At 38.3% G+C, this 20893-nt stretch overlaps 4 protein-coding genes across 4 annotated transcripts; 2 read left to right on the top strand and 2 right to left on the bottom strand.

Annotated features, from left to right (window-relative positions):
* Positions 1-7873: 7873 nt before the first annotated feature.
* On the bottom strand, positions 7874-11303 carry LOC125220252 (21 kDa protein-like). The gene is made up of 2 exons (XM_048122410.1): positions 11291-11303; positions 7874-8298 (listed from the first exon to the last, which is right to left on the bottom strand). The coding sequence occupies exons 1-2, from the start codon at positions 11301-11303 to the stop codon at positions 7874-7876; spliced, it is 438 nt and encodes a 145-aa protein (XP_047978367.1).
* A 3104-nt stretch (positions 11304-14407) lies between these two features.
* Positions 14408-15951, top strand: LOC125222939 (dynein light chain LC6, flagellar outer arm-like). Its single transcript, XM_048125839.1, has 2 exons — positions 14408-14784; positions 15623-15951. The coding sequence occupies exons 1-2, from the start codon at positions 14548-14550 to the stop codon at positions 15776-15778; spliced, it is 393 nt and encodes a 130-aa protein (XP_047981796.1). The 5' UTR covers positions 14408-14547; the 3' UTR covers positions 15779-15951.
* A 114-nt stretch (positions 15952-16065) lies between these two features.
* LOC125222937 (F-box protein SKIP28) lies at positions 16066-17252 on the top strand. The gene is made up of 2 exons (XM_048125838.1): positions 16066-16417; positions 16596-17252. Exons 1-2 carry the CDS (start codon positions 16103-16105, stop codon positions 17166-17168), a joined length of 888 nt encoding a protein of 295 aa, XP_047981795.1. The 5' UTR covers positions 16066-16102; the 3' UTR covers positions 17169-17252.
* Positions 17165-20452, bottom strand: LOC125222936 (glucan endo-1,3-beta-glucosidase 3-like). The gene is made up of 4 exons (XM_048125837.1): positions 20183-20452; positions 17790-19043; positions 17621-17648; positions 17165-17545 (listed from the first exon to the last, which is right to left on the bottom strand). The coding sequence occupies exons 1-4, from the start codon at positions 20244-20246 to the stop codon at positions 17383-17385; spliced, it is 1509 nt and encodes a 502-aa protein (XP_047981794.1). The 5' UTR covers positions 20247-20452; the 3' UTR covers positions 17165-17382.
* Positions 20453-20893: the final 441 nt, after the last annotated feature.

Below are 20893 nucleotides of genomic sequence, written 5' to 3'. Positions count from 1 at the left end.
TCTCGGATCTGCAGAGAGAAAGAAAAGTTTGGGAATGGTGAGTTATGAGAAAATAATTTTAGGTGGGGGAAGTTAATTAGTTTTTAGGGAAGTTATTTTAGGAAAAAGAAAATAAAAGGAAAATAAAATAAAATAAAATAAAAATAAGAAAAGGAATATCATGATTGGCTGCAGGCGAACGGTCGCGTCTCTGACGCAAGCAACCGTACGCCTCGCCAGCTTTTTGAAATTCAAAATTCAAACTTCCCCCTGATTTTTCTCACTTCCCTCTGACCTGGTAATCCGAAACACTTACTGATCGAAAATTTTACCCTATCTACCTGACCCAGTAATTCCCGAAGAATATTTAAACATGGCTTACTAGGCAATAGTGGAAGGTGTGTGGAGTGGAATTTCTTCCACTTCACACAACTCCGAACTATCCCTAAACACTTTCACTCTATGACCATTAACAAGGAACGGAACAGAGTTAGCATTGACTCCCTGAATTTCCACTGCTCCATGCGGTCGAATGCCAACGATTGTGTAAGGCCCTATCCATTTTGACTTCAGCTTCCCAGGCATGAGCTTGAGCTTTGATTGAAAAAGGAGTACTTTCTGCCCAACCTGCAGCTCCTTGACCCGGAGGTTTTTGTCGTGCCAGAGTTTGGTCCTCTCCTTATACCACATGGCTGAGTCATATGACTCCATCCTCAATTCCTCCAGTTCCTGCAGTTGCATCTTCCTCTCTTCCTCACAGGCATGAGCCTTCATGTTCATTTCCTTGACTGCCCAATATGCTTTGTGCTCTATCTCCACGGGCAGGTGGCACATTTTTCCAAATACCAATCTGTAGGGTGACATTCCTATTGGTGTCTTGTAAGCGGTTCTGTAGGCCCAGAGAGCATCGTCTAGACGTTTGCTCCAGTCCTTTCTCGAGGTATTCACTGTCTTCTCTAGGATGCCCTTTATTTCTCGATTCGAGATTTCAGCCTGCCCATTGGACTGGGGATGATACGGAGTAGATAACCGATGGTGGACTCCATACTTTCTCATCAGCGCTTCAATCGTCCTATTACAGAAGTGAGTCCCTTGGTCTGAGATGATCGCTCGGGGCACGCCATACCGGTTGAATATATTGGCCTTTAGGAATCTTGAGACTTCCTTCGCGTCGCTTGAACTTGTAGCTTTGGCCTCGATCCACTTGGACACATAATCTACAGCAACCAATATGTACGTATTTCCATACGAAGATGGGAATGGGCCCATGAAGTCCATGCCCCAAACATCAAAGATCTCGCAAACTATTATTGGAGTCTGTGGCATCTCATCTCTCATAGAAATCCCTCCGGTCAGTTGGCACCTACTGCAGTTCTGGCAGAACTCATAAGCATCTCTATTCAGCGAAGGCCAGTAGAACCCGCTATCCAGAACTTTTCTCGCCGTTTTTCTTGGGCCGAAATGTCCACCACACGCTAGTGCATGGCAATGGTTTAGCACGTCTCTTTGCTCCCACTCTGGAATACACCTTCTTATAACTTGGTCTGAACCCATCTTCCAGAGGTATGGGTCATCCCAAAAGTAGTACTTAGAGTCACTTTTAATTTTCATCCTCTGGGCCCTAGTGACTTCTTGTGCGGTAGGTAGTTCTCCAGTGACTAAATAATTTGCCAGGTCCGCGAACCAAGGCTCGTCATTTGGTTTGCCTTTCCGTTTCTCTGACTCCTCGGGTCCAGTCAATGCTAGCACTGCTACCCATCTGATTGGTCTAGTGGACTCCCCTAAGTGATACAAATGCTCCTCTGGAAAAACATCGGGTACGGCTTCCTTATCTTCTCCTTGGATAATTCTGCTTAAGTGGTCAGCCACTCTATTCTCGGTCCCCCTCTTATCTCTGACTTCCCAGTCGAACTCTTGCAATAGTAACACCCATCTGATTAGCCTTGGTTTGGATTCCTTCTTGGCTAGGAGATATTTAATGGCTGCATGGTCAGTGAAAACTATTGCTTTCGACCCCAGTAGATATGGCCGAAATTTTTCAAATGAGTACACCACAGCCAGCATCTCCTTCTCGGTGGTGTCATAGTTCTTCTGGGCCTGGTTGAGAGTCTTCGAGGCGTAAAATATGACATAACTTTTTCCTTCGATTCTCTGGCCTAAAACTGCTCCTATGGCAAAATCACTCGCATCGCACATTACCTCGAAGGGGTAATCCCAGTTGGGCGAGCGGATTATCGGGGCTGTGACCAAACGATCCTTGAGTAGCTGGAAGGCTTCTTCACATTTATCATCAAATTTAAACTCCACATCATTCTGCAGAAGTCGTGTTAGGGGCTGGGCAATTTTTGCGAAGTCTTTTATGAACCTTCGGTAGAACCCTGCATGTCCCAAGAATCCACGAATTTCCTTCTGATTCGTTGGGTATGGAAGCTTAGAGATTACTTCCACCTTTGCTTGATCTACCTCGATGCCCCTCTCTGATACAACATGTCCCAGCACTATCCCCTCCTTGACCATGAAGTGGCACTTCTCGTAGTTTAGCACCAGGTTCTTCTTCCTGCATCTCTCCAAAACAACATCTAGGTGCCCCAGGCAAGCCTCGAAAGAATCTCCATAGACGGTGAAATCATCCATAAAAATTTCTATGCAATCTTCCAGCAAATCTGAGAAAATGCTCATCATGCATCTCTGAAATGTCCCAGGTGCGTTGCATAGACCAAAAGGCATTCTCCGGTAGGCATACGTTCCAAAGGGGCAGGTAAATGTGGTCTTCTCCTGATCCTCTGGGTTGACATAGATTTGAAAATACCCACTGTAACCATCTAGAAAGCAGAAGTATTGTTTTCCCGCCAACCTCTCCAGCATTTGGTCGATGAAGGGTAGTGGGAAATGATCCTTGCGTGTGGCTGCATTGAGTTTCCTGTAGTCTATGCACATTCTCCATCCCGTGACTAACCTTGTGGGCACAAGCTCGTTGCGGTCATTCTTGACTACTTGTATTCCTGATTTCTTAGGCACCATGTGGACAGGACTCACCCATTCACTATCGGGAATAGAGTAAATGATCCCCAGGGCTAGCAGCTTCAATATTTCCTTTAAGACTTCCTCTCTCATATTGGGGTTGAGTTTTCTTTGTGGATCTCGGTATGCCTTGGCTCCTTCTTCCAAACGGATGTGATGCATACATAGGTCGGGGCTGATCCCCACTAGGTCAGACAGAGTCCATCCTATTGCTTTCTGGTTCCTCCCCAGCACTTCTAATAGTTTAACTTCCTGAGATTCATCGTATCATCGAAATTAATAACTATTTTTGATGGTCGCATCTTCAAAGTCTTCTTCTTGCCATGCCACATGGTCATTTTCGATTGCCATTATACACGCGATCTTAATGTGTCATAAACGTCGTCGTATTTGTGTCGCGTCGCCACTTTGGCAGGGTATGCAAGACTGCATAGTTTTATTAGCTCTTAGGTATGATCTCACCATTGTAAGGATACACCAAGTTCAACATATATATATTTTCGTTGGTTTTGTCACTCGGGAAAGTGATATTGCAGTTGTCATCTTGCAACTGAGTTCTAGCACGTTCAGTCTGGCCTACTTCTTAGGCACTCTATAATTTCAAGCATAGCTTGAAGTCTCACACTTCAACGTATATTCGATCATTACTTAAATGTTATTCAAGCTTCATAGGGCTTCTACGTTCGCAACAAAGTTCACAAATTTCACATTTCACTCTCGAAGTGATTCTATACGATACCTTGTACTTCATTGGTCATAGATTATCACCACATGAAACTTCATTCATATATTGCACAATCAAACATGTTTGTCATATAACCCATTTGGTGTTTCATAACAAGCATCGTAAATCGATATATGTGAATAGCAACACTCAGTCAATCAATCATTCATGGAATCGCATTTCATAAATCATGCAGTTCATGCGCATCTACATCACAATCACAATTCGCAACCACATGCGTATCATGCTTTGCCTTTCACAGTTTCATAGTCATGAAATTTCAACCACATAGGCACAAAGTTTTGTCGTTCATGGAAGCAACATGTATTTCCTTCAAGTTAATTCTTTAGTTTCGCAGAAGTGATAACAAATCTCAACATCAACCAATACAAGTTCACAATCATACTTCAATATCCATCACATTCAACGCCTTCATGCCTCATTGTTAAAAACAATTTGTATATTCTCATAATGTCTCCCATTTCATATCTTCACAACATTTTCCAAAAGCCATAGTATTTACTTCCTATTTCCCATAGGAGTTGTTTCGTAGCAGCCAAGTAATCACAATCATATAGGATTTCATTCATCCAAGCACATAAAGTCTAACACATATTTGCCGATTTTCTTTATCGAGAAAAAAAAAATACAAGTTCACTTGCACAACATCATTCATCATTCTTGGCATAGTCGCAATTAGCAAATTCATATCCACGCATATACATCATTTCACACTTCCAAGCAATATTTTCAAAGACGCCATATTAACTTCGATTCCCATTGAAATATTTTCATTTACACCAGAGTAATATTCCCATCGCAATTTCCAACATTTCACAAACTCAAATCAATACTCATCGAGATACTTGTTACCTCATTCTTCGTGGTTGAGCGGAGACGCGTCATGGTGTTGAGTCTTCGACGATTATTATTTAATCATTTTCCCTAAATTTCAAATTTTAAGACAACAAGACTCTTGGGTCCAGAGCGGAAAGAACTGAGGCTCTGATACCAACTGTAACAGCCCGACATTTCTAGGGTATAATAAATACGGCGACTGTTAACTAGGCGAACTTAAGGCGACAAGAATGTAGACTAGGGTTCCATTTAAAGAGATTTGACCAAGCATTTAATGAAGTATCAAGGCAAAAATTCAACGGCTAACTCACGAGAATCAAGATTTAAAAGATATAATAGACTAAGCTCAAAAGTCAAAGGTTTAGCATAACTCCAACAAAACGCAATTTTTCCCAACATTCCAAATCAAAGAAATGGGTTCGAAACAACCAAGATAAAAAGTTTTCCAATAATATTCAGCGGAAGCATTCCAAGAGAAAGCGGAGCCATGTATGAAGACACGACTACACTCAAAACCCAACCATCCATATTATTCGATTCAATCTTCTCAACACCACCGACCGCCCATCGCCGCTCAACCTGCACATAGGGAAAACACATGCAGGGCTGAGTATTTTAAACATACTCAGTGGACTCATGCCAAAACATTTTATAGTTATGCCACCCTTACCATAGTGAACTCGAGGTTTTGCATTTATATAAAGATAAGCATCGAGTATCACAAAATATATCATGGACTGGCCAGTCAAATAATACCTCCCATTTTCTCATCAATCATCATTTCATAGTGCGACGAAAGTGTGGCCACACTATTCGCCCACGAGATCGGCCGACTAGCAAGGACGGCTCCCGATCCCACCGTGTACACAGCCTGGTAGGGTTTGCGGCCCTACTCAGACCCGAATTCGTTTATATAGCCACTGTAGCCTAATGGAGCGTACTCACAATCTAGGCATCAGGCACTCACAATATCCAAAATAATTTATAGGCATGGCATAACAGTTCAATCCACCCTTATTTCTCCAACATCATAAATTTGCACATAGAAGAGAGTTTAGAATAAAGCCCACCTCGATTTCCTTCGAGTTCAACAAAAATGCACTTCCTCTTGATATCCCACCGGGAACGCGAACTATCACCTTTAGTTCATATTTTTCAAATAAGTCTCAAATCATGGATTAAAATTATGCATGATCTCACGTTTCCCTTTTCCCTTCGATTATTTCCAAAATCACAATCAGAATCAATGTACGATTATCATATCGTTTTTATCACACAACAACTCCAGATTTATCATCAAATCGTGACACGCATGAGTGTTTCCCACACACAACACACGCACACACACAAACACACATACACGCCTACCGAGGCATGCACACACCCACAAACACACGGTCATACACACACATGCATCCAAATTCACCGATTAATTTCCCCCTTCACTCGTTCTACATGCATGTGGACTCAAGAACACCGATTAATCGGTAGAGGAAGAAAAGATTAATAATAGAAGTACCTTTTCTTGCAAAAACAAACGGTAGAAACAAGTAGAATCTTGATTCTTCAATGAATTCTTGAATTGCAGCTTCAATTCTTCTCCAAAAGATGAAGAATTAATGGAGAAAGTAGAAGAAAAATTTGAGAGAGTGGGAGAGAGAAGAGATCGAAATTTTGGGATGTGGGGGGCGTGATTTAGTGATGCTAGGGTTAGGTTTCTCACATGTATTTATAGAGTGCCAACATAATATCCAATAATTAAATAAATCAAGATTTGGAAGATTTGGAGAGATTTGATAGTTGAATCTGGCGTGATTTACTAGGAGAAAAATAGGGGATTTCGAATTCTAGGCTATTAAATTAGCCTATGATTTAATTTGAATATTTCACGGAGTAGAATAAAATATCACGGAGCAAGAATAAAAATAATAAAATCCCCCAATAATAGCCAAAAGTGGCGTGTGATATCAAATTCCTACAAGGAATTTAATATAAATCCTAATTTAATTAGGATATGGTAAGATCTTCTTAGATTTGGCAAGATATGCTAGGATATTTGAATTTATTTATGGAAGAGAATAAACAAGGGATCAAACAAAATAATAAAAATAATCCCTTCTCCCATAATAAGGGAATTTCGAAAATCCCTCTAGACCAATCATAGGTTTCAAAATTTTCATCAATTAAATAGGAATAATCGGACTCTGGATTTAATTTGGATAATTATCCCAATCAATAATTAAATCCAAGAAAAATAGGATTTCTTTCCAATAAATAGGAGGGTCGAAAATTCCACATGATTAAATAATGCTCCTATTAAATTCTCACTCATCCCTTAGGAAAATAATTCACCACAAATATTATTTCCTCCCACATCAAAATATCCACATATTCGGATTTCCACCTCCACTTCACATTTTCCAACGACTTTGACCATTCCACGGCCACGTCATATTTTCCACCAAATTGACTATTCAATAGCCACGTCACATATTCAACATGTTTGACTATTCAACTCAAACTCGACTCCATATCGCAATTAGGTCACAAGAATATTGCAATTTATCACTTATCAATTAATTCCACATATCATAGCATTAAAAGCATTTAATGCAAAAATTTCCACGTCACAAAAATTAGGGTTCGAAAAAGCTGGGCGTTACACTAATAGTTTAACTTCCTGCTCCTGGGTCAGAAGGCTGTTGATTATGACAGGCAGAGATTCGCCTTCTCCTAGGTAAGCATACTTCAGACCCGGAGGAAGATTCTTCAATTCTTTCTTTGGAGGGGGTACTTCAGGGGGTAATGGGTTTTTCTCCATACCTTTCTTGACCAGCTCGTCCAACTCTGGCAACTTTTCCATACTGGCCAGTTGAACTGATTCCTTGGACCTAGGGGATCTTGCCTCACCACAGAAATCCATTATTGCCTTTGTGATTTCTCCGTCAGATAGCCCTTGTTCCATAACTGCTTCACACCATCCTGCAACTTCTTTCCTCATGGGGAATCCAAAATTAAAAATAATTTGAATGCCATAATTATGGGGATAGATTGTAGTAAGTGATTCATCTATTATAAGGACAGATTGAAACTGATTTAAAATAATGCGGAAAATGAAAATAATAATGTACGCATATGTTATACTTTTATGTATAAACTAAAGTTGAGTCATTATCTTTGTGAAATACTGAAAAATAAAATCTAAACACGGCTATTAAACCCTAAAATCATACTCTCGGTAGGCAATTATGAATCAAAACACCTAGTTAATTAAAAAAAAAAAAAAATGGATCATGGCAGCACAGGCCCAGCCTTGTCAACAAGGGTAGCGGTCAAGTCGAGGGCAATGTCGGTGCCATTCTTGACCTGTTCCACCCGGCTGAAGACGTCCACCTTGAGCGGGGTGTTGGAGACGCCCTCACCCTCAAAGCCGTCAGTACAATCTTCCTGGCAGGTGCGGGCGACGGTGATCCACATCAGCACGTTGTCCAGCTGGTAGCGCCCGGTCCCCTTTAGCTGCTGCATCTGCTTCAACGAGTCCCGCATTTTCTGCTCCGCTTGGCTGAAATAGCTGACGCAGTCGCTGAGGGCCGCCCACGCTCGCGGCTCTGGCTGGGCGGTCCGGTTGAGGTTCTCCAAGTACGCGGACATGAACTTGTTACGGCTGAGGCTGAGGCTGATTGCGACCTTCGCCAACCGAGGCAGCTCCTTCTTCACTACATTGGCGTAAGGCTTTAGTGATTGGTAGCACAGCTCCGGGTGCAGTGTGTGCTCGCAATTCACGCGGATGAATTCCGCATTAGATGCGGGAGCGGGAGCGTGGGGCGGACGCAGCGTAGGCAGCCGTGAGAAAGAGGGATAATATTGTTACGAAACGTAGAGATCTCATGCTTGGCTTTTTTGTGTGTTATTGGTAATGAATGGCAGAATTGTTGGTTTGGAAGTTTATATAGAGAGGCAACCAAGGTTCGATTATGCCCTTTGTTATGGTGAAAGTATGAATATTTTGTTTCGGAATCCTTCAAAAATACTCTAAATTTGTTATATTAGGGTCTGGTCTATTGGAGAATCTTGTGTAATTATACAAAATATTATGCTACTATGGCAATGAATTAACGTTTGTTGATGACTTGATTGTGTCTGACTTAATGAGATCTCCACAATTTTGGGTATAAAGTGGTTGATTCTTGTTTCGTATATATGATTTCCATAATTTTTCCATTTTTGTTTGGTAATTTCCTTATTAATAGAATTTTTCAATTTACTTAATCACCTTCAATTCTATACTAATTAAGGAATAGATAATAATTAGTAGTATTTTCTTAATAGTAGTAACTAAAATTATTAAACTCAAATACTCCTTAGTTAGATGTGTGTCCGCTCATAACAAACTTAGGGAACACATACCAACTCATCTTTTCACGCTCCCACACTTCAAAACTCAAATTTTCACATTGGAAATAAAGAACAAGCAGATAACGAGTATTCATCGCAAGATTGAAAACGAGGTCTCCAATCCACACAAACAAATTCTAGGAGTTTATATGTTTTATTTTGCTTTCGTTTGCAAAATGTTTTTATATTTTCTTGAATATTCATTTGACTTTTGCTATGAATATGTACGGGGAAGATACAATGCCTTTTATGATTAATTAGTTTCATTTTTCTACTTAGCTTATGTAGTTATTTCAATTTCTCTTGTGCTTATACGTTTATTTAATTGATCATCTTATGAATGTATATGGATTTTACTACAATAATCGAGAGATAAGTAGTTTAATCTATAAGATTGAGAAATTGATATTTTAATTTCACACACACACACCAATACTAAAAATAAATTTCATACACACCAATACCAATTTATACATAAATGGAGTATGCTATCTTTTTAATTTAAGATCATCCATTAGTGATCTTTACAATTTAAGAATAAAAGTTTATTCAAATTTACTTTATTTTCATATGTATTTATAGTTCTGTCGTACCTTTTTTTTTTAACTATATGTACTATCCATCTCTCTCGCAACTTTCTATTTCTCATATCATAGCTGCCGTAGCTATTTTCGATGACGTTGACAACAGAGAAACTAAAATATTGTTAACAGAAATTTAGATTTCATTGTTTAACCCTTAGACTCCGCCACTTGATCACATTGTCTCGGTTTATCTTTAACTGGTGTTAATACCTGTGCTAACAGAACAAAAGAATTTTAAATAACGAAGATATATTAATTTAAAATAAAGAATATAGTAAAAAAATATAAAAATATATTTAAAGATAAGAACTAATTAAATTAAGTATTTCTTATATTATAAATAATTAAAAATATTATAAATAATAACAAAAAGATATTTGTACTTTTCTCGACCCACTCTCAATGAAACATTTCATATTTTAGCAGATGATTGTATACTATTTTAACATTTGATATGAGTGTAGTAGTATAAAATAAAATACTTTAAATAACAAAAGAGGAGATATGTCGATGAAATAGAATAAGACATAGAAAATAAGAGTTCTACTTAGTTTTTCTAAATATACCAATAATGCTTCAAAAAATATATTTATTGTTGGTGTCCCAACTAAAATTAGAGGACGCAAATGAAAACATCTTGAAAATTTTTTTTATGTAATTTGTCCTTAACTTAAGAACGCTTTACTTTACGTCCTAAATTGATATTATTTTTAAATATTTTCAACACAAAATAATTGTTTTCCAAATTTTGTGTAGTTGAAATTAAATTCTTTGTAGTGTATGTTTCTAAGACTGGAAACATATATCAAGGTATATGTATAATATGGTGTATGTAAAAATCAAATACAAATATTTAAACTATGTTAGCAAATATTTTAACTGCAGAATAATAATTCAAAAAAAATGATACCAATAAATACAATGTTTATTATAATGCAAATATGATTAAAAGAAGCAACCTCAATTTTAAGATCAAAAAAAATTTACTCCGATCACTCTTCATATACAAAAATGAAAAAAAAAAAAAAAGACAAGGTAAAACTAATATGGGATGCAGCGCCTGATGTTTTTGGGTATAGAAACGTATTTAGGATCTATGATGATATTTGTGGGAAAGGTAAAGTAATTACTGCAGCATATTAAAACTGCTTGCAAGATTGCAGCCTTGCAGGAACCGATGGCATTGGGAGAAGAAAGGCTGGATTAATAGCGTCAAAATTTAAATTCTTGAAGTAATACCCTTTTTAATATGGTTGCAACTTTTTTGCTTGCAAATATACAATTTGATTTAAATTAAAAAAAACATTAAATATAAAATTCTATACTACTCCACTATCTGAAATTTATAAAATCCAAACCACTCCATATCATAAAATTAAAGCCCAATTACAATGTTGCGCCTCAATCTTTCTCCCTCTCTCTCTTGAATGACAGATGCCAGCCTCATTTAGGAGGAGTTTTCAGTTCTGTAACCCTAGCCACACTCCCCGCCTCCAATATTTTCTCTTGTATAATGCTCCCTCTTTTATTTTTCTAGTTTACTCTCCCCTTCGGTTGTAATCAACGCTTCTGACATGTCTTTTGTCACCGGTGAATGCAGCAGTGGGTTGAATTCGTAATAAGTATCTCCGGCAGGTAAAGATTAGATTTTTGATGAATCTGGAGATGCAGCCTAGTAGCCGCAGTCGTCCTTCTTCTTTCTCTCTCCTCTTCTTTTTTGTCTTCTCACCTTTCCTCCCCATCTTTTTCACTCTGGATACCTTACTTTCTCGCGGCCAACCGCTGCCTTGCCGCCACCACCCCTCGTCCCTCAGCTTTACCGCCCCCCCACCCGTTGCCGGAGCTGTCGCCACTTTGCTATACTACAATAAAAAATCAAAACTCAGAAAATCAGTACACTAAAATGCAGGTTCAATTAGTGATTTGTTTATCTAAGCATTTAATCTTCTTTGAGAAAACACTATTTTATAATTGTTCCAAATCTTGATTGGGAAGCTATCATTTAATTGGACCAATTTTTTATCCAATTGTTGTCATTTTTCAAAATGACTAAAAGGATAAACAAAATAGCTTTACATTTTCTCTCCAAAAAAGATAAAATTGTCTTTTCATCAAACTGTCACTTTAGATTAGTAAGATTTAAAATTACATTTTGTACGCTAAATAATTCATCTAGAAAATTGTTGAAATCCATGCGCGATCAAAGGATTTTGATTAATTATAATTTTAATGAGACATTTAATTTTGTGAAATTAAATGATATTGCGTCGATCTATGTTCGGAGTAGATGACCGTGGTATATTCGTTTTCTCAAATCTGATTTTCGGTGAGTGAAAATAATAGATTAAAGTTGTGCAAAATTGCAAACTAATTAAATGAGCTAATTAAGATATTAATTAAGAGAGTTAATTATCCCACAATGGAAGTTACAACCTTATTAATCAAGTACTCACTCCATTCCATAGTAGTAGAGTCATTTTGTCATTTTGGTACGTTCCATAGTAGTAGAGTCATTTCCTTTTTTGGTAAAAGTCAACACATTTCTTCTCATCTACTTTACTCTCTCTTACTTTATTATCTCTACATCTCTCTACATTTTTCATTTCCTACTTTATATCTTTATTTACTTAACTTACCTAACATAACTTTTCTTAATCTTCGTGCCGAAAAGAAATGTCTCTACTACTATGGAACGGAGGGAGTATCTAATAAGAATGATTATTACATGTAATAATTATAGTGGATTAAGAGGGCTGTAGAGCCCACACGCGCGCGCCGCCGACCGTGAGCCTGAGCTTGTGATCTTGTCCTTGGCAATTGGTCTTTGGGTGTTCTTTGGGCCTGGTCGTGGAGCTCGGTGCTTGGGTTCAACCCGAGGCTGGTCTAGTTCTTTTTTAGACCATCACCATTTCCACGCCTGCGAGCCAAGCAGGATGACACCTCGTCAGTGTGACGCGATAAAGCCAATGTGGCTGACACGTGATGAAGTCCACATCGTGAACGAACCTAGACGCGTCTAGGATCAGCCTCTCCAGCTCCGTAACGGTTGTAACGTCTTGTAACGCTCGGCAGTTACTGACTTGCAATGATGACAACCATCATGGTTGTTGGCCGCCTGCAGTGGACTGAGCCTATAAATAGACTAGTCATTTCATGCATTCTACTCAATATCAAACACAAACATTCTGCATCATAAGCTCTCCCCCTCTCTCATTGTTTTTCTGTCGAAAGCTATGACCTCTCCTCCATCCAGTTCGCCGGAGCTCTGTTGATAGCGCTGCTGCTTTACTAGAGACGTAGCTGTTTTATCTTTGGAGACGAAACGCCAATCTGAGAATACTACCGGGGCGTATGTCGTCTTGCGGCAAGAGGCCTCTTCGACTCGGTTATTTCCTAATTTACAGTTTACTGTTTCGAATTTGTCTTTATAATTTCGTTTCAGTTCATCTTCTGTATTCCTTGTTTTGGATTGTATTATGCTCCGTTTTTATATCTTGTAATTCAGAAACCAACAAAAATAAATTTTTTTAAATAAAAATAGTATTTTTTTTTATAAATTTCATCTCAAGATGAATTATAAAAAATGCACTAAATTTAGTGATACTTCGTGACGATTCAACATTTCTATTTTGTATGCGCACTTTTGCAAGATATAATTTCCGAGTGAAAAAAAACAAGAGAAAAAGGGAATCTAGTTTAAAAAGATGGACAAATAAGACGAAGCCCCGTCAGCTAAGCTGTAATCTGCCCGTGATTGTCGATTGCTTTTGTCTCCCAATTTTCCACTTATGCATTTGATTCTATTTTCTTCTACTCAACTTTTAGAATTACTTTTCTTCTAGTTGATGTGTTGTAGGTCCTATATGAGCCATGTTCTTTATATTTATGTCAAAAGGCATTCGCTTATATATAACCTGCCCATTTTCTCCATATATTTTGACAGTATTGAATTTAATATTATCTCTATCGAGTATAGATTTGTGTTAAAATGACAACACCTCTTAAAGTGACAATATGACACTATGTATCCAACAATATTATAAATGCTACATAGCAATAGTATAAACGCTAGACAGCATAGATTGTTGTCTAGCGTATTAGATATTGCTGGCCGAGAAAATTTACCTTTGAGCATTTTCTATGGTTGTCATTCGTCCACGTGTACAAATGATTGACTAGGAATGGTGGTATGGTGTTACTTTAAGAGGTGTTGTCATTTTAACGCACCTCATCTAGCACATTCATATCTTTTTGCTTCTTAATTTAAGAAAATAATGTTTAGTTAGTTACTTAAATGTTAATTTTTATTATAAAATAAAATAAAATAAACAACTTACTTCATACTAAGTTACTAACATTTAAAAAAAACATTTAAAAAAAAACATATCACTTAATGAGAGATAGATATTATCTGGAACAATTCACGCCAAGATTCAATTCATTACATTAGTTTTTTACTTTTTTTGTACGTACGAAATTTTTTTTAAAAACACCCGATGTTAACAAACAATTAAGATTATACAGTTGTCCAATCTATTTTTGACCAGTAATTTTATCCTTAAATAACAATAACTAAACTAGATGGAGCATACATATTTTACCAATAACAATCTATACAAAACTGATTTCACAGCAGCACCAATATGGAGACCAGTCTTCATCCCCCCTTTTTGTGTTCCAGCAACATTATGCACACGAAACCATAAATAATTTAATTTTAGAAGCACTTGTCTTCCTACAAAGCACCAAAATTAATATACACCCAAATTATGTCATTGTATTCGAGGTTCTTGTTTGCACATTGCAGCAACCGATTTCCTTTACATGTCTCTTTCTTACATAAACACAAGACACCTCCTTCCAACTTTCTCTTTCTTGGACACTATACCAAATTCCAATCAATCAATACTCTCTCTCTCTCTCTCTAAAAGCTTTGACTGGCAGAATATAGATGAAAACATCATTATCATCAGGTTGAAAATTGAGATGCAGGGAGCTGAAGAAGAGCTGGAGAGGAGAAGCAAGTTCTTAAACAGTTTGATACAGAAGAAGAAGAATGCGGTTGAGCAGAAACAGAGCCATGATCGCATGAATGTGCGAGTCAGGGCTTCGGATATGCCTCTTCCTCTGCAAAATCATGCCTTTGACACTTGTAGACACATTCTTGATTCCATGGCTTCTGTCAAGCTCGACAGCAAACGTCTTGCTCTTTCCCTGAAAAAGGTCCCTTTTTTTAATCAGTTTCTTGTTTACTTACAATTGCTGTTTTCTACTTTTAATGGTTGTGTAACTTTTTCCCATGTAAAAAGATTGGATTTTTCCGTAAAAAGTTCTGATTTTGTGAAAAAATTCAGAATAATTTCTTGGGCTTATGAATGATGATGTGTAGTGATCAGGTTTAGGAGGTGGAATGGCATTTTTTCACCATTCATTTTTTCTAGGAAAAGCTTGAAACATTCCCTCAGTTGCAGAAAAAGTTACTTCTATCATTTGCAGTAAAAGTTGTTTTGACTGTCCAGAGAGACTAATTCTTGGATAATGAGTTCAATGTTGAATAATGAGAACTTGGAAATGTATAGAAGGTGGTGATATTTGTAATGTGTGATGGTAACAGAATACATTCAATGATGATATCATTAAAAGCAATAGCAATAAGTTCCCAATTAAGCAAGATAAATGCTTCCTACGAAAAATCAGTAGTAATATAGGAAGATACTTGATTTGAAGAAATCATGATACAAGAAGGATCTAGTATTTCTCTATGCATTTTCTAATTTACGAGGTCAATTCATAGCAAATTCTGAGCTTGTGTATTTGTACTACACTCCCACTCCGTGCTTATGGAATTGAACTGTTTCATAAGGTAAAAGATTCAGCAGAATGTAGATAATAGAAAAGTTCATAGACAGATAGATTTCCCCTATATAGCAAGATAGATAACTCCTTTCGCACGATTTCTTGCATTGGCAGCTTGTTTATGTGGATCAGACTTGATATAACTCATATGCATCGAGGTTATTAGTAGGGAAGTAGATATGACGAGCATTTGTGGTATTTGTAGGAGTTCGACTCAACATATGGCCCGGCTTGGCATTGCATTGTTGGAACCAGCTTCGGCTCATATGTGACACATTCCCTCGGAGGGTTCTTGTATTTCTCCATTGATAAAGTGTACGTTCTTCTCTTCAAGACCGCCGTGGAGCCTTTGGAACAATGATCAACCATTTCTTGTTAGTGATAGAAAATGTAGTTGGTTCTTGGAGGAAAAAAGAATAGGGAAATTGATGAGAAGAAATTACAAAAAGGACTTGGTTTTGGTTGAATGTAGTGTGATTCATGGTTTGTTGAACATGGTAATGGAAGTTGCTAAATGCATTTGACTTTTAACTACCTCTATTTCCTTATTTTGTCACTATAAGTAGATATAAATAAATATCTTATGATAAGAAACAAGTGGTCACAATTCATCTCGCACAAATTTAAGCTTAATTTCAACAACTTCACCATTTATTTATTTTCTCAAAGAAGAAAGAAAGTGACAATGGCAGAGCTCGAAGGAGAAGGATCATCACCAAATGAAGCAATGTTTTTTGCCTTGTCTTATCTTCCTCTGTTTGAGCTATTGACCATGGCTCGAGTTTGCACATCATTCAGAGATGCCATAAAGAATGACACACCTCCGTGGCTGAAAATCGTTGTCGATCGCCCCCTCAACCGCCGCCTCTCCGATGATCGTCTCCTGGAAGTTGCTTCCGTGGCGAAAGGCCAGCTACAAGCTCTTGTTCTCATCAATTGTCTCAACATCACAGACAATGGCCTCTTGACAGTTATCCACCATAATCCTAGCATCACCAAGGTATATATATTTATCCATTTTCTGTGTCATGTCATATCTACTTCACCATCATCATGTAAATGTTGCTCCCAACTTTTTTCCCAATCAACATGAAAACCAAGTGTGTATTTGAGGATATATGATGGATAAGAAATGGTTGGATGACATTCATTCCTTCATAATTATCATAAATTGGCAGCTTCATGTCCCAGGATGCACAAGCTTATCAGCAGGAGGTGTGGTGAGAGCAGTGCAGCTTCTCACAAAAGACAACCACAGACTGAGAAGCCTCAAGATCAGCGGCGTCTACGCCATCCGGCCAGAAGACCTGCATACACTACGCGGTCTAATCGACCATAACACGATACAACAGAAGAAAAACAAGACCTTCTACCACCTTCATAGGATAGAGAGTGATGACGATCCTGGTATTGATGTCGATATATGCCCAAAGTGCGGTGACGTGAGAATGGTTTTCGACTGCCCCCGACTTCTCTGCAGACAGCAGCAACAGCAGCGGAGGCACGGGGAATGCAGAGGGTGCAGCTCGTGCATCGTGAGGTGCATTGAGTGTGGCGTGTGCATGAAAGGCATTGATCAAGAAGCTGAGGCAGCTGCCTGTGCAGATGCCCTGTGCTTGGAGTGTTGGCTGAATCTCCCAAAATGCAATTTCTGCAACAAGCCCTACTGCAGCCTACATGCTGACCAGCAACATACACTTTCAGACTCAGCAGGATTTATCTGTGCTACTTGTCACTCAAAATTCAATTGAGAACCACACAAACCCCAAATCATGAATCATTCACAAACTTGATGTTTTGTTACACAAATGAATGAATTACTAATATTTTATCTACCACTACTCCCAGCTACTCATACAAGGATATTCTCACCCCTAACTCTTCTGCAGAGAACAAAATCGGGTGCTGGACTTATCTTAGGGTTTGAAGTACGACTTAGTCGTAGACATGAAGCTGGATATATAATTACAAATATACGACACTCCATAACAAGACACCAAGTAGCATTACTAGATTGTTTCCGTAAGAATCTTTGCTGCACAAAATGAGTGAATGACCACCAGAAACCGTGGTATTGGATGATGGAGCGATGGATGTGGTGTTTGTGAAGGTGCTGTTTCTTCCCGCACTGCATGAAGAGATAAATTACTAAGAAAAATTTGAAAGAGCAATAACCTTTATATATGTTGTAATGAATCAGTACCTTCCCGAAAAAATGCAAGAACCATGACCTGCAACATGACAGAGCAACCTGTTGTGAGATACTCAAGTCATAGATAATTAGCTGAATAGGCTTAAAATATACATTATCTTGGATTTTTTTATTACTGTAGCAAAAATGTTATCAAGACTAAATGTTCTGATGGACTTACTTGGGTCCGTTGTGGTGATGGTAGCTACGCCATTAAAGTTACAGGTCCCCTCACCCATTGCCATCCGGTGATAGTATACATCAAAAGCATACGAAGCATGGGCAGCAACGGTATCAGGTTCGTAGCACGGCTGCCCCTGCAATAAAGGAGAGCAATCAACTTTGCCTGGCCCACATGCCCAATCCAATGCTGCCTGTAACATCTTCCTGTCAGCGCCTTCCCTTGCAACACAATAAGTTTGATTCGTAGTGTCGTTTGCCAACACAGTCCCTGAGCCGGTCAGGCGCAGTATATAAACCGGCACCCCATTGCCATCAAAGAGCCCCCAGTTCTTCTCTGAAATGGGTCCCGGCCTAAGATCCTCATTGTATAGTTCATAAATGTAAGTACTAACAGCAATTCCAGGATGTTTTGGGGTTCCCGTGTTATTCAGAATGTGCCTGATGAGGTTACTATTGTAAGTGTTGGCGTTGTCTGCAGTGGCATCTGGCTCGGAAGAGTCACCCTTGGAAGGCCAGCCTGACTCAGTCACTACAATGGGAATGTTAGTGAAGTTCAGATTTGATGTTGCAAAATACGCTGCATCAACAACAGCATCAAAGACATTGATGTAGTGAAGGAGCGTGTTGAGATCAACGGCTTCCTTGGTTGGAAGAAGTGGCCGGAATAGAGCATAGTCCAAAGATATGGCACCATTGGCTTTCATGTAGTCATAATAAGGATAAACATTTAGCATAAGAACAGAGTCTGTAGATTGCAAAAACTTGAGCAATGGCACCATGACGGGTTCCCATGAGCGATTAAAGAAAGCTTGAGAGGGTGGGAACGGGTCAAGGATTATGGAAGACGAGTGTGGAGTGGAAACTTTAATGCGGGAGCCAAGACTAGAAGCCACGAGGGCAGAGTGAATAAAACTCATTGCGGAGACGAGAACTGGAGCAGCATTGGGAAGTGTGGTTAGAACTTCAGAGCCAACTGCTATCGCAGTTATGTTGGTGGCAGGGACGTAAGCAAGAATATTGCGAGAAACCCAATTGGCCGCAGTGGTATTAGACTGCCCGATGCCTAACAGTTGATCATTAGGCACGGATACAGTAACATGTATACCGGTATTAGCAAGAGCTAGTAGCATTGCTCTGTCGGCATCAAATAGCCTGACATGTCGGATTTGCTGAGACTTCAAAAGTGCCACCACTTGGGTCGGGTCTGGCATGTTGGAGAGGGCAGTGCCTATGTTTACGCCGATGAAAGCAGCTGCAGATGAGGAACCAACACATTAAGATGATTTCTGATTGCTTTATAAACACAGGATCTTGTCATAACTGCTGAAGTTGCTTGGATCTTAAAAACTTACAAATATCCTAATATAGATGATATATATTACCATGCTTAGATGATCTTTCTAAACTTTCTAAACCAGTTAAAAGTTGAATACCTAAACCAAGTCATAGGCTTGTGGATGCAAGAAGCCTACGACATGATTCGACTCTTACAGCAAGAAAAACCAACTATCAAGCTAACTTCAGCCTAAAGAATCAGAGTTCCTGACTGCGAAAAGAAGAAACTCATCACACCACAACATTTTCGAATTCGAAACTCAGTTTTGCTCGTAATTGGTTAAAATTCAGGTGCTTTTGCATCATGCAGTATATCAATCTCAGCCTCAAGCCCTCAACCACTATCCCTAATCTCTACCAAAACACGGCTCTTACTTGAACCTCGTAACATTAAACGACAGCTACCATTTTAGTTCGACCCGGGGTGCTTCCTTTCCATGATATATTAAATGTTCCAAACACTAGATTTCTTAAAAGTAATTGATTTCTCCATGTCACACACCATGAGGTGATGATCTATCCAAGAGACATTATCTACAAAAGGAATGTTGCAACTATTACCTAATAATGCACCAACTTAAAAACAAAACCTGAAAGCAGCTGGCAGACAGTTGTGGAAAGGCCCCATTTAATTAAACAAACTACAAAATCTCAAGTTATCCCTAATCACATGGCTAAACATTAAGATGGGACAATCCAAAGCAACAATAACATGAGTATTCACATATCAATGTGGGTGTGTGTAGAAATGCACGGTGAAATCAAATCATGTGAATTTGGTGTGGGGTCGAGATGACCACATAGAATCTTTGGTACTCCTACTACAGTGCATGTCCAAAGGAAAAGTAACATGAGCTGGTTAGCAATAAAGAAAATTTCCGTTGTGGTCTGAAACAAATTTAATCAAGGATTTTCATTTCATTCAAGAAACAAGATACACCAAATCTAAACAGTACTTAATCACATAGATAAATCATAAATGGAACTATATATGAGCTCAAATACAAATCCATCAATAAATAACTTTTCAAATAAAAAGTGACAGAAGCTAGCTACCTTCTTCATCAGCGAAAGTTGCAGAAATTGCCATCAAGAAAAGAGCAAGAAAAAATAACCCCATTTGGTGAAACGTTTGTGTTTCAACTGCAAAGCTTCAATCTTGGAAAACCAAGAGCAAAGTGCCCACGCTATTTTAGCATAAACCTCAAAGAAATAGGCAAAGAAAATAGGCGGGTAAGAGGGGTTTGCAATTGCTACAACTGTACTAGTAATTGAGTGAGGAGAGTTAGAGAGAGAATCATTTTTATGTTTACAGCTGTGTCGAATTGGTCTTGACTTTGTCAGAAATTATGGAGTATAGACTATGGAGCATTCATTTTCTACTGCGTACTGTACTTATTTGTTTGAATAAAAAATTTCTTTTCGAGGGAATATCTTTTTAGATCCTCGGACTTTTGAAAATATTATTTTAGGTCCGTGAACTATAAATTAATATCATTTGAGATATTTTGAACTTTTTTCGGATGAAAATACCCTTTAAGACCTTCAAATGGCAATTTGGACAATTCTTTCGCTACTCATCTTGCGTCAAAGACCTAGAGTCCAACAATTTTTTTACTACTATTTAATTCAGTTACCATCCAAATTGAATTTAAATATAATTAAAATTTGCCGTAAAAATGTGTTAGTTTTTCAATTATTAGATGACTAATTATTTAATGATAGTGAATTGAGACTTGATACTTTATTTTATTTTTTCAATCTAAA

The sequence above is a fragment of the Salvia hispanica genome, chromosome 4 (assembly GCF_023119035.1).
Source record: "Salvia hispanica cultivar TCC Black 2014 chromosome 4, UniMelb_Shisp_WGS_1.0, whole genome shotgun sequence".
In the NCBI taxonomy this organism is placed as follows: Eukaryota; Viridiplantae; Streptophyta; class Magnoliopsida; order Lamiales; family Lamiaceae; genus Salvia; species Salvia hispanica.
The sequence above is the reverse complement of the archived record's forward strand: the minus strand, read 5'-3'. Positions and strand labels throughout refer to the sequence as shown.